Source organism: Ochotona curzoniae, unplaced genomic scaffold (assembly GCF_017591425.1).
Source record: "Ochotona curzoniae isolate NIBS_2020 unplaced genomic scaffold, NIBS_Ocur_1.0 scaffold_4506, whole genome shotgun sequence".
Lineage (NCBI taxonomy): Eukaryota > Metazoa > Chordata > Mammalia > Lagomorpha > Ochotonidae > Ochotona > Ochotona curzoniae.
In genome coordinates this window covers 39,522,220-39,537,156 of record NW_024467119.1, presented here as the reverse complement: position 1 = coordinate 39,537,156, position 14,937 = coordinate 39,522,220, and the positions used below count along the sequence as shown (strand labels likewise).

Here is a 14,937-nt window from a genome sequence, read left to right as displayed (position 1 = left end):
AAGGACCTAGGGTCCTGGAGTGTTGAATGTTTTGAGCAACCAAATTAACAGCTTGCATTTTTTGTTGGATTCTGGTAGGTACAGGGAACTTCTCTTTGGGTCTTACTCAGTGTCTTAATAGCCAAGAAGAAGGAGACTAGAAAGTGAGGGCCAGTGGTAAGTGAAAAATAATGCCATACTGTGTCATCTCCATAGCTCCACTCTGTTCTCTTAAGTACTTATCTGTGAATTTCTCTTCATACTTCATTAGAGTGATTGTTTTCTTCCTGAAGTTTGATGTCAAACCCATGAAGGTTCTCAGACATCAAGATATTAGGATAAATAATCCTAACTTAAAGCTACAGTGCACAAGGGTTGAGTGAAATGCCCTTTTGTTACTGCCTTTTTAGCTTTCATTCTTCCTCACTGAGTGATTCCTTCACATTATGAGGCACTAATTTCACACCTACTTGAACTATGAAAATTTGCCTTTCAAATATACATCCTTGCTTCATAGGAGAGTATTTCCAAAAGTTATAAAAAAAATAGAGTTGAAGGCCAAGTTTACTTTTGTGCAAAATAATTTTGAGATCAATGACTAGTCTTTTTTTCCTAAAGTTTCAATGAACTGTTTGAAGAGCCTTCAAAGTGGAACCACAAAAACATGCAGAATGCGGGCTGGGCACGCTAAACATAGTCTGAAATGTCCAAGTCCAGTTAATCAGACACACAAGGAAAGGGTCCCCCAACAATATGTTAATCAATCCATATCTATTGCCTTCTTTGTTTAAGGAAAAATAGAGACAGCCAGAAATCACATCTTCTGGACTAATCACCATATCCCTGTAACAGCTGTTGCTGGGTCAGGCCAAATCTAGGAGCCAACGACTCCATCCACATGTCTCCAGTGAGTGGCAGAAAGGCAGCCACTTGACACATCAGCTGTTACCTACTGCTAGAGTCTATATTAACTGGAATCTGAAGTGATTTCAGGATGCGTAACTGCAGACTCCAAAATAGGATATGGGCCATTCCTGGGCATCTTAATTATCATACCAAACACCTGACCTTGTATTACTGTTTTACCCTTTTTTTTTTGGTTTTGTTTTTGTTTTTAATCTAGAGATTCTAATTCAGGGCCCAGAAGTCTATAGTTTTAAAACCTCCCCCAAGTGATTCTAATGTTGAACCAGGTGAGTCAACCATCATAAGATACAAAGACATCCCACGTTCTCCACCCGCCTTGCCTCACCCTATTTCAAAGTCTGTGATGTAATGGCTTAACACAATCGGCATCTCAAGTAAGTTTAATTTTCTTGGATACTGCCAAAGCAAACTCCATAAACCTGTCATCATCTCTATCAATCTCAAAGGTGCCTCAGAGTCTCTGACTTCATAGTTAATGAATTTCAAGATTAAGCAGGGCAAGGCCAACTGAAAGGATCCTAAGGTGCACATATTTCTTCTGTGCCCAGTGGGTGTGTGCAAGCCCTGTTCTAGACATTGGGGACAGAGTGAACAAGAAAAAATTAGGGAGGAAAGAAGAATATATAGACATCAAATAGATGCTCTTTATCTATCTAAGCATGTGACATATACTTAAGATCTAGTAAATTGAAGGGAGACAGTGTGAAAATCCAGTCATCAAGCTAAGATCCAATAACCATAGTGATCTTATCAATGAGATGTATTGCCAGAAAATTACTATGGGACATGAAGACAAGTTTAGTGAATATTAATGATAATATACTTCTGTACTTTCCATAGCCAACTTATTTACATATGTAGTTTTTTCAATCTGGCTACCAGACTATGTTAATACAGTTTGGGTCAGTTGTCACAGTCGCTTAATTCCTAACCTGTAGTTCGCAACCTGAATTAATGTCTTAATACAAAGTGACTTCAAAAAATTCATGAAAAATGGTATTTATAGGTCCATCATGATGGTTCAGTGGCTAAATCTTTGTCTTGAATGTGCCAGCATCCCATATGGGCACTGGCTCCTGTCCTAGCCAGCTCCCTGCTATGGACTAGGAAAGAAGAGGATGGCCCAATACCTTGGGACCATGCATCCACATGGGAGACCCAGAAGAAACTCTTGGCTCCTGGCTTTGGATCAACTCAGCTGTGGCCATTGAGGCCACTTAGGGAGTGAACCAGAAGATGGAAGATTTTTCTCTTTGACTCTCCTTGTTTCTAAGTCTGCCTAATTTTTTTTTTTTTTTTTTTTTACTTTAATGCTGCCTTGAATCCTTTCAGAAATCTTTCAGTTCATGTCATTGGCACAAAAATGTGATAGTTCTTGTGTTTTTTAATCACATAAATTGCACATAAATTGAGATGGAATGGTTACAGGTTGAGAGATGGGAGAGTGAATAGAATGCTTCAGAATGTCTTCAGTGCCTTCTGCCCCTCATGCACTCCCAGGGCAAGCACCCATGTGCCATGGTTTCCGGAATGTGGCCATTGTAAGTACAACCACTTTGAAATGTCACTTGGATGTAACAAGCATGATCAGGCTCTTAACATCTCCAGGATCTCTTCTTAGCCCGTTTGAATTGTAACCCACCAATTCTTCACTAATACAGTAAAATGTGCCACCATTATTACCTTGTAGTATAGGTTGAGGTTCAGAAGGTTTGGATCTGAAGGATTTGGGTCTGGAGTGTAGGCCTTTAAATGCCGAAGTATTCTGCCCATAATGATTTTGTCAGAACCATTTGATTTGAGTATATTTGCATTGTAACCTAAATTATGCACATTGCACCTGCTTCTGGAATAAAAATTGTAGATCATTGGGAGCCCATTATCTGTCCTCATGTTTTCTGTTGTTTTAACTCTGTATTTAAGCTCACCCTCTCTGAAAGGAAGCCAGGAATGGGAGTGGGGAGTAGGGCCTTGGGATACCACAGGTGAATGGGTCAGGGTCACAGGTGCTTACATATGACAGAGCTGCATAAAATCAATTGCAAGAAACTGTGTCAGTTCATTCTTTTTCCCCTGAAAGTTCCTTACCTCGGTCCATGTTTTAACATGTTTTCCAACCAAACTTTTTGTTTTGTAGTTTGGAGTTTGAGACATACATGACTTGTATAAAATTCTTACTTGAGTGAAATTGATGCTTGTGATAAACAGTCTACAGTACATATGCTACAAATAATTAATCAGTGGAAGATGGATTATTTTATTACTTGTTGACTAGCAACCATTAGACCATTAGACATGCCTTTTAGAAGTTTTGGTAATGAAAGTTGTACTAGTACATCATATGTGTGTTAAGATAGATACCATCTTACATTATTGTTTCGTGTTTCCAGATGTGAAATGCATCCTAGTGATGTTTGAAGCTTACCACTCTTTGCCTTTTTCCCCTTCTTTCAGTTACAGTACTGCATATTATTAAGAGAGGATGCATTAGGGTGCCATGTCTCCATGGCCAGATCTCTTAACTGCATTGCAGAAATAAGTCTTAATTGCAAGACCCTCAACTCTCCCAAAGAATAAAATACGTATTTATTATGTTAAATATTATTTCAAATGTGGAAAAAATAATTCTACAGTGTTTCTTTTGTATCCTTGCTCAAAAGAAAGAAGAAGCTGTATATTTGGAATCCAAAGATGTGTGTTCATAGTTACTACTCCATGTCTCCATGTTACTTATGTTCTTATTGATATTAATTTCAATAGGATGGCATTTCCAAATAAGGCTACAAAATAGACCCACCTGTAGCTGTTTCTGTTTTATGGAGTTGTACATCCTTATTAGGTGTTCTATGATGATAAAAATTAGGATTTACATGATCTTTTTATTCCGTGCATTGTTTTATAATTGCTTCAGTATGCTACTTTGACTTATTCTGTCAGCTTTTGTCAGATAAAGGAATAACCTGTCGCTATGGCAGTGTGCACTGTGTTCACATACTATGTGTGGGTCTTCTGAGTTCATCCACCTTTATTGTTTTGGCAATGGCTACATCATGTTCATCATTTAAGCATAACATTTGGATAGATAGCAATTATATATGCACATATATATTAATATGTATATATATCTTAAAACATAACATCCAATGATATAATGTGCTGCTTGAGAAGAAAAGCTTTGAATGAGGCAAGTCTGAATTTAAGCCCTGGCTTATCATTTTTTTAACAACCTCCAGGCCACAGAAACGGTTTAGGCTATTCTGTTCTTCACCTTTATAATATAATCTTTTAGCAATATCAAATTGGTAAGGAAGTAGTAAGCATGAAATAAGTACCTTCCCCCCTCTTTTAAAAAGGATTTATTTATTTGAAAGGCAGACAGAGAGGGAGAGATGGGCGTCTATCTCCTCGTTCACTCCCCAGTTGCCAGGGTTGGGCCAGACCAAAGCCAGAAGCCATGAAATGTACTCAGTTCTCTTCATGTGCGAGAGGAAGCCTTTACCACTGTCTTCCAAATGCATCAGTGGAAGCTAGATCAGAAACAAGGACTAGCACTCTAATAGGCGTTGTGAGTATTCCACATTACTTTAAACTGTTAACCTACAGTGCTGGCCCTGAATAAGTGGGTTTTAAGAACAGACTCTTAGGGGCTAGTGTTGTGACAGACCAAACAGTGCCACCATGCATGATGCTGGCATTCCATGTGAGTGCTGGTTTATGTACCTGCCCCTTCACTCTGATCCAGCTTCCTGCTAATGACCTGGAAATACTGGAAGGTTACACAAGTGTTTGAAGCCTTGCTACCCACATAGGTGAAATGGATGAAGCTTTTGTCTTCAGCTTGTCCTAGCTGTAGTGGATGTGGTCTCCTATGGAGTGAACTGTTGGGTGGAAATTCCTTTCTCTTTGTGTGCATCTCTCTGTTACTCTTCCAAAATGAATAAGTAAATAAATAAATAGGTAAATAAATCTTTTCCAAAAAAGTTGAGCAAAGGAAAGATGCTAAAAAGTAATTGTATCAAAATACTTAGCTTTAAAGAGGTGCATTGGAGACCTGGCTTACCAGTCTAGTGACTAAAGTCCTTACTTTGTATGCACTGGAATCCCATATGGCTGCCAGTTCTAATTCCAGCAGCCTTGCTTCCCATCCAGTTCCCTGCTTGTGGCCTGGGAAAGCAATTGAGGACCACCCAAAGCCTTGGGACCCTGCACCCATGTGGGAAATCTAGAAGAAGTTCCCAGCTTCTGACTCCTCACTTCAAATTGGCGCAGAATCAGTGAACAGAAGATCTTCCTCTCTGTCTCTCCTCTCTCTGTATATCTGCCTTTGCAATAAAAATAAAATAAAAATTAAAAAAAGAGGTGCATTGGTTTTCAATATCAAGTGATTTCTGGTACTGTAACAGTTTTTAATATTCTTTTCAGCCAAGTAATTTGGCATTATCTTAGCTTCAAAACTGTAATTTCAGCTTTTTTTTTCTTAGTTGCATATAAAATGTGATACAATTCCCGTTTAAGTTCAATAAAGCATCTTTCTTTTAATGATATATCTTGATATCCACAGGAGCCAATAGTTGGTAGTGGCCCTACCTGTAGACCTCAATTGTGTATAGATTATGCCAAATTCCTGAGCCCATCACTGCACGTTATGAACCTGTCCCCTGAGATTGTTAGTATTAAGTTAGAACATCCATATCAATTTCTTAACACAGTGTCTCCTGTATTATTTTAAAATGTAGCATAATTGCCATGCTCATTGTTATTACCCACGTGGATCTAGTCTGACTGTTCTCAGCGGACTGAACGCTGGGTGCTGGAGTCAGTTCTGCCACCTACTAATTATGTAAACTGGAACAGAGTATTTTACTTTTCTGTCTCATTTTCCTGATTTACAAAGCAATATTGTGGTCAAAATTAATCCAATCCAGTTCAGGGCTTTAATTTTGCACTTTCATGATTTAACTCAGAGTTGTAACATAATGTGACCATAAAATGGATTTTGTTGGTCTCTTTCAGTTTGTGGAGACATCCATGGACAATTCTTTGACTTGATGAAGCTCTTTGAAGTGGGGGGATCTCCTGCCAACACTCGCTACCTCTTCTTAGGGGACTATGTTGACAGAGGGTATTTCAGTATCGAAGTAAGTCCACCTCTTGTTTCTTGATAAAATGAGAGTGATACATACCATTACCTAAATGAAATCATTATACTAATGGTCTTTAATGCACTCAAATCATGGGAGATAAGGTGTATCTTTATTTCAGCTGATGTCATAATGATTTTTAATACTTCAATATGCCAGGTAAGATGTTAGTAGTAAGATTTTTTAATGTTTTGTGCATGTTCTATATCTGCAAATAGGTTAAAATTCATCCTATTTTTACTTTGAATGATTTTGCTTCCCATCAAATGAATACTGGATATTGTTAAGAGGAATTTATTTAAATGATGCCTTATAGGTATGACAATGATATGAATACATGTCTTAGTGTTTATATGTGTGAGTACATTTATAGATGTTTGTGGTTTTTTTTCTTTCATTTTTTATTTTTTTGGGGTAGAGTGGACACCTGTTACTTTACTAGGGTTATTGTCAAACTCATTATTTAAAACAAAATAGGAAAACACTGGTCAGAGATTCTTTAGTTTCATTTGCCCCTGTTTTAGAGAAATAGACATAGCATCTAAAATAAAGGCAGAGCCTTGTTTTATACATATATTTATTGTTCTGGGTTAATGAGATAAGGTAACATACATAATGAAGACTCAGTAGGCATTAAAGAATGATTTGAAATATGAATCAATTTTCAGCTCATTTATACTAGCTGAAATTATATGTGTGCTGCCAAAAAAACGCTAAAATGGAAAACAGTTATTCTTAATTAATGATATAAATCAACTTTGTTGAAGGTTCATATCAACATGGTGTGTTGCTGAGTATCATATAAAACGATTCTATAATTTATTTTATGTCTTATTTACCAAAGGGATATTTAATGTTGAAAAGCATGTCACTTTCAAATAGCTTTCTTAAAAAATTGTTTTGAAATCATACCTTTCTTTATAAGTCAACTTAACCCCAGTCTTTTGTATATTCTTCCTATATGTAAACATATATCTAAGTATAATTTTCTATATCTTCATTTGTTAATCCACTAGTGCCAAACCCTTAAAATATGTTTGCAGAATGAGTGTGACCATGGAGAATTTGAATTTTAACATAACATCCTTGCTCTTCAGAAATCTACCTCTACATTGGGAAATAAAACCATAAAAATTTCTGTGAAATCCAGAGTCTAGAATAAATGATCATTCAGAGTTCATTGATTTGAATGGATTATAAATATCTTGTAATAAAGGTGGTATAAAAACTGGGATGTCCAGAGATATAGAAAATGAGAGAATGCTAAGAGCACACATTATTGGGGAAGACTAAAGTGCAAAACAAGTGAGATCTAACCAGGAGAGAAATTGAGGTGAGCAGAAATACGGAGGAAGACAATATTGAGCATTTTAAGCCTCACTTTTGTCAGTCAGCTAACTTGCCAGCTTAACTGGCAGTGAAAGACAATCTAGTATAAATTGTGTGCAGACATTTGCAGCGTGTTGGAATCAATATCCACCAGGATAACAACAACTAAATGAAGTCCCTATATTATGTTAGTTCGAACAAGATAGAAGCTTCTTTTCTTTCTCAGGAAAAAGTTTAGGTGGATAAACCAGGGCTAGTGTGGCCTGACTGAACCCCGGGCCCAAACTTTTTCTGCCTAGTTGTTCCGAGATGCATGGCCTCATTCCCAAGATAACTTTATAACCCAGAATTGTCACACCAGTTTCAATGATCCTGTCTCCACAGCAAGATGGAAAACAAAGAGAGGGGGTGTTCTCTTGTATATGTAAGTTTTCTAAAAGTGGCCTAGTCACCTCATTGCATAATGTGACCATACATGATGCCAGTAGGCAGCCAGTTTGAGAAAGGGTGTGATAAGCAGAAAGTAACAATGTGAGGAACATTGACCAATTTCATCTTTTGATAATGCTATTTCTTAATCCTACTGGTCTTTATTTGCCTTTGGTTTTTATCTGAGTGCAGGTTTCCGGATTCAAACCTCAAGCCAATTGGAATTTCCTAAATTTTCCTAGTTAGAATTTTTAGAGCTCTGTTTCTTTTTAAAATTCTTTTAAATTAATTTTTTAATAATATAAAGAGAATTTTTAATATTTCATTCTTTGAAAAATATGAATTAGTTTCTTTAAAGAAAATAAAATGCCATAATTGTTAGATCATTCCTTACCAATTTTGTTTTTTTAGTCTACAGTTAATCCAGATGTTTAAACTAAGAAAGTTGCAGTATTTAATCAGCTCTGTTTGTATTCTACGGTGAGAATCAAACATTCAGACTAAATATTGGTCACTTATCAGTGTAGGTATCAGAGTATGTCTAGAAGTTTGGAGACCCTTACTCATGAGTTCCTGCATTTAGTCATAGCTTCATGAAATTCCATGGTTAGGAGAACAGCTCTCGGAACTTGCTACTTATTTACAAAAGTGACAAAATGTTGCAAAGCTAATTGTTCCATTTTCATTAAACTGTTACCTTTCCTTTTTAAAGATTTATTTATTTTTATTACAAAGTCAGATATATAGAGAGGAAGATCTTCGGTCCGATCATTCACTCCCCAAGTGACCGCAATGGCTGGTGCTGTGCCGATCCCGAGCCAGGAGACAGGAACTTCCTCCAGGTCTCCCACACGGGTACAGGGTCCCAAGGCTGTGGGCCATCCTCGACTGCTTTCCCAGGCTACAAGCAGGGAGCTAGATGGGAAGCAGGTCTGTCGGGATTAGAGCCGGCGCCCATATGGGATCCTGACACGTTCCAGGCGAGGACTTTAGCCGCTAGGCCACACTACCGGGCCCAAGTGTTACCTTTCAAGGACTCTGGAAGGGCTCAATGAAATCATATTTTATATAGATGTTTGTATACAGTATACTTATTGGGAAATCCTTGAAGATTTTTATTCTGGATTGAGGAAGCTGACATTGTTTGGATGTTGTAAATGGTACTGTTTTCGTGGTAGATATTTTCTCATTTCTTCTTCAGGACTTCAGGGAACACATAAATGGTTTCCTTTTAGCAGTGTGGAAACCAAGGTTCATTGAGGATCACGCACGTCGTAAATGGCAGTGCTGGTGTTCAAAGCCTGTGCTGTTTGCACTACCTCACAACCTTCAGTTACGCACAACCCATCTTCATTATGTGTATCAAAAAGCACCACCCAAAATGCTTGCATCAGTATTGTATAAATTGAGACATGCTGCTACACTCACCCATGCATGCGCAGATATTTAGACACAGCTATCTCCTCACCTATGGAATCTGAAATTCAAGACGTTAATTATAAAACACGTTCTGTGAATAAAATTCTGCTGGTTCAAGAAAAATCCTGAAACCAGAGCACGCTCCTACAGCGTGTGTTTTGCTATTAGGCTTCAAAAAGTTCTTGATTCATTTCAATAATTCAGGGATGTGCTGTAGATATTCTCCTTTGGTTATGCTGTGGGCAAAGAGGAGCACTTACGTTAATTTTTACCAAATCAGGTTTGAAGACTCGGCTTGGGTTCTAATAGAGCCTGTTGGGTGTATTTATGGGTCGTAGGTAATGTGCCGCGGGCAGAACATAAAGCCCATTTTATACACTCTTCCCCTACCCTCCAATCTCTCTTTGCCAAGATCAGAAATCATTTCCTGCAAAGTTAGTCCCAGTGAAACAAGCAAGCTTTTGAGTAATGATGAAAGAAGTAATTTTGCCTGGAGTAATAATTTGTCTGACACTAAATACTTCTCTTTTGATGGCTGCATTACACTCACTACCTAATCGCTTTGATTGAGAATATGTGTATTTATGTCCATGATGAAGTGTGTTTCTCCAAGAACGGTGGGAAACGCTCAGAATTGCAAGCAGCATGCCTAGCTGCTTGCTTCTGGTCCCTTCTTTAAGCTCTCTTTAGCCATTTTATTAATGCTTACTTATATCCAGATCTCACGCAGCCTCAAGCACATAGAAGTGTGAAGTCGCTGTGTTTATTAGCTCGAACACTTACAGAAAAATGAAGCGCAGCAAGACAGACAGTGTTCAGTGCTTTTGCCTGAGAATCAGAAGCCAGAGTACAACAAGCGTGTAAGGTCGCAGAGAAATCTGTAAACACCAGGAAGACGTTGCCAGGCCTGTCTTTGTAGCCGGTTGTCTTACTGCTGTATCACTGTTCCGCGGCTGCTGTACTGTTACTTGTCAGAGCAGGCCAGTGTTGTCTTCCTTGAGCTCCGTGTGACATTTGCAGGGTTTGAATCTGTTTCCCATCAGTGCACATCCTTCACTTAATTGCCCCGTGATGGACAGGCAGCATTTTGACTGGGAATTTCATAGCATATACAATTACTTGACAGATCTGATTGATATCTAGTTAATGCAGTGATTTCTTTTTTTTTTTTTTTTACTTTTGTGTATCTTCTTTTAAAGTTCTTTACTGAACACTATTTTAAGAATACTCACTTTTAAAAAGCATAAATTGCAGAGTAAAGCATCACTCTATTATTATTCAGTCATGAGCCAGTCAAATTGGTATCCCTAATGTCACTTGGTGGGGGATGACCACTACATAGAAGAAAAGTCCATCAATGACAAAAATTAATACAAATTTTAAAGGATCCTCAATCTTCCTATACGTAAGAGAATAAACATTACATTGTTAACAGTTCTGTAATTAAATAACAAGAACGGAAAGACGGTGGTGGGGTGAGGTTGAGAGAAGTGATTAATGCAGTTCATTTATATCTGACTTAGCCAAGAGGCTGCTATAATGTAATGCTCCGTGTCTATCTTTATCAGTTAAGTCAGAGAAAATTTGATTTTAATTAGCTATCTGACACTAGATAGACAAACACTCTTTATTTACTTCATTCTGACTTCACTACTTTGTGATTATGAATTTTATTACCTTATACTTTTTTTTCTCTTTAACAGTAATACCAGGTTATAATTTTCTTTAAGATTTTCAGCTTGCCAGGACCTTAGGACTGTAGAGGGGAAGATTGTTGCCAGCAAGACAGTGTTGTGCTTGGCAGCTCTTCTCACCAGATGTTGAGGGTGAAGTTGGCAGGCTTGCCCACTCCTGTCCGCCCATGCCCTTTCGTTTACCATGCCACTTTCCAGAGTGGCTGCATTTGTGGTTTCGCTTAGTGTTTGGGATGATAGTTTTTTTCTTACCACAGGGGAGAAGAAAATAAAATGTGAAAAACGGGCCCTTATTTTTAGGGTATTTTGAGCCAAGAATTTATAGATAGTCCATTTTTTTCTTCATTCTTGCTTTCTGGCTTACTGTCTTGCTCTCTTTTTCTCCCTTCCCCCCTACCTTCCCCTGCTGCCACCCCAACCCCATCTTCCTTCTCTCCTTACTCTTCTTTCTTCCTTCCTTTCCACTTAGAGAAAGGAATTAATATTTCTTAATCTTCCTATATGCTGAATATTTTATATCATTAAATAGCATTGGAAACACATTTAAAAGACATACATCATTTAAAAATATGAATGGATAAATAGAATATTTTGCATCACTCTTGGAGGAGATCTTTAACAGCAAATACAAAATTATTTTTATGATATTTGAACAAAATTAATTAGAAGTTTCTGTGCTGGAAAGTTAGTACCCTTGCTTTAGAATAAATTTTACAAGCTAAATTGAGATCGAAGTTGTGATTTTTTTTCCCAAAAGAGATTTTGACTATGAGATATTAATTGTGAAGAAGTCCAAAAGAGCCTTCTGGGAAATAAAATGTACCCATGTGTAGGCAGTAGCTTCATTAAAAATATACATGCATTAAAAATATTGACTTTGCAACTTAGCAGTGTGAACCTCACTGACATAAAATTATACTGTTACTAAAATAACCTTTACAAAGAAGTAGCTACTTGGGGCTGGCCTAATGGCATAGCAACTTTCCATATGGGGATTGCTTGGTAACATGACAGCTCCACTTCCAATCCAGTTTCTTGCTAATGGACTGGGAAAAGCAGTTGAATAGTTTGGGCACCTGTCACCTATGCAAGAGATTTGGAAGGAGCTGCTGACTGATAGCTTGAGCCTGCCCCAGGACTGGCTGTTGCAGCCATTTGAAGAATGAACCAGCAATGAAAGCTTGCTTATTCTCTCTCACTTGTTCTCTATCTATTGCTGTATTCCTAACTTCTAAACAAACAGATATTTGAAGAAGTAACTAAATACCACTAAAGTATGTTTGAATTCTCTCCCCTAAAATATGAAAATACATTCAATTTATCAGTTTTAGCATGTAATACCTTAAAAGGTTTCACATACTGCTTTATAAGACAATCTAAGTTAACCAATTTTTGAAATATGTATAAACTTGTATATGTGACAGATTGAGGTAAAACAGTGTTTTATTTACTCATTTTTATTATTTTTGCTTTTTCATTCTTTCCCATTATACAGTTTTGCAACTATAAAGTTCCTCCCCTTTCCCTCCACTTCCTTTCTTCCCTCCCTCCCACATCTCCCCTTCTCCTCATCCTCTGTAATTTACAATAATACTGTCCTACGGCTGCAGTCACAGTTCCAACATTCTGCTATTCACGTGTGTCATGGACATTCTAGGTATAGGCAGTGGTCTAGAATCTAGTATCTTGTTGCCAAGGTATGTTTAACAGTTTCATCGGGGGCCTTTCTTTTACTCGGGAGTAGAGATACATGCTGCAGTTCTTTGCTTGCTGACAGATCACTGTTGCTTTATCTTCTGTTAATCCTTATACAAGCCTGAGCAAAGCAAGTTCCTTTTATTAAAGCATGCACCTGTAGTGTAGCTCAGTGGTGGTACCAGCATCCCATGGGAGCACCAGTTCATGTCGTGGTTGCTTCATTTCTCATCCAGGGCCATGCTAATGGCCTGAGAAAACCTCAGAGCATAACCCACATCTTTTAGCCTCTGTACCCGCACAGGAGACCTGGAGGAAGCTGCTGCATTGCGCTTCAGTCAGTCCAGGTCCGACAATAGAGAACATTTTTGAGGATTGAACAAGTGAATGGAAGATATGTCTTTGTTTCTCCTATACTTTCTCTGTAATTCCATCTTTCCAGTAAAATAAATAAATACATCTTTTTTTTAATGTGTGCCTGTACCTATAAAACTCAGTGTATAGCTGTGAGAGACTCATTCAGCCATTAATTGCCACTGGAATAAAAGAGAACCTTACAAATACCAATAGAATATAGTCCTTCAACAATCATTTGTTCATGCTTCCTGGCCAATCTTTCAATAATACTTATATCAATACTCATTTGAGCTTCCGCTAATAATATGAGAAATTTGATTGAAATATTGGTTATAGTAACATGTGTATAATCTAATGTCAACCTATTGTGTTGGCTTAAACCGTAATTATGTAGTTGGAGACAGTATCTTGGCTGAAGGATGTAATGCATGCTTGTTCTAGAAGTAGTAGTTTTCTCCAAAACTTGGACTTTGTATTAAAATGAAATTAGTGTCTATTCATTTCATAAATGATTGTAGAAGCTAACTGAGTTGTTTTCACAATCAGGACAGCAAATAAGTCGCCAGCAGCTTTTACCTGTAGACATTACTCAACCACGTATAAGTTGGAAAGCTGATTATTCAAGCATAAATATTCATGTGATTTTTGGTTTCAGTTTTATCAGCCAGAATAAGACTTGTGTTAATTGTGGTTCTGTACATCCTTAGTTTCACTTTTAAACATAAATTTTATGAGACTAGAAAAAAAATTTTGCTATTTCAAATGAAAGTGAGGTAAGAATAATTAATCAATGTTGTACTGGATTATTTTAATTATCTTTAGTGTTCATTGCAGCAGGACTGTGGCATTGTTACTTTTTCCCATAGTTTCTGTACAAGCTGCAATGCACAAATAACTAATTTGAAGATTTTATGTTTTGTGAAAGTTATTTTTATGCTGTCAGTATAATAAAAATGGTTTCTTTTCAGTTTAACTACATATACATACACACACACACACACACACACACACACACACACACACACAGGTTTTATGTACCCACACATTAAGCGAAAGATTTTGAGACGGGGAGAAGGTTAGGAAAAATTAAAGAAGAGAGAGTGACCAGAAAATTGAAAACAATTTACATTGGCCTGAGCTTTTGGGTTTGCCTTTAAACATTCTTTACCCTTCTTTTGTAGTTCTTCCTAAAGCTTATTTAAATAAAAACAAAAAGGAAAACAGAAATAATTGTTTCTATATGGTTATTTATTTATGTTTGAAAGACAGAGTAAACTCTAGTTGTCTGGCTCAATGCCCACAACTTCAGGTTTAGGCTTGGGCTGAACTGGGCCAAAGCAACTGGTTGGCTGAAACCTAAGCACGTGGGCAAACACAGCTACCACCCAAGGTCTGTATCAGCAGGAAGCTGAAGTGAGAAACCAGACCCGGATGCTGAACCCCAGGTACTGCACTGTGGGTCCAGGGCGAGTTAACCCCTACGCCCAGTGCCTACACCAATCATTACATCTATAAGAAGTGTTTTTCAACTTGAATTTTTGTTAAACAGAATTTTTCTTACACTTTATATTAGTATATTTCACTTCTGGTGTATTTTCATTTTAGGAAAGCTCTTTTTCCATTTTTTTTTTTTCTGAAGGCCTCTCCCACTTTCCTAGGCCATATAATTTTCTTCTGTTGACCATGGGCCCTTTACTGTTCTCTGTGGTCTGTGATGCTCAGGATATGTCTGTTTTATGTTCCTGTTAGTTATCCTAGTAAGGTCTACTCTTGTGGGGATTTTGTTCAGAATAACATATGTGATAACATGATATGTGAGCAATGAAATGTATAAAAATATAATGGTTTATCCCCCTTTACCTCAGATACATGAAGTAAACAATATGGAAATAATAGTTTTACCCACTTTCCTTGAACCTTTTACCCTAATTAACTATGTAAAGATTGTCAAAAAATATAATAAAAAA

General features: G+C 37.3%; 1 protein-coding gene across 5 annotated transcripts in view; it reads left to right on the top strand.

The window, feature by feature from the left end:
* PPP3CA (protein phosphatase 3 catalytic subunit alpha) overlaps nt 1–14,937 on the top strand; it is a 285,139-nt gene that overhangs the window by 213,002 nt on the left and 57,200 nt on the right. For all 5 annotated transcript variants that reach the window (XM_040966707.1, XM_040966709.1, XM_040966708.1 and 2 more), the window contains one exon: nt 5,920–6,044. In XM_040966707.1, the coding sequence (XP_040822641.1) occupies nt 5,920–6,044 (125 nt within the window). The remainder of the gene's footprint in view (nt 1–5,919; nt 6,045–14,937) is intronic.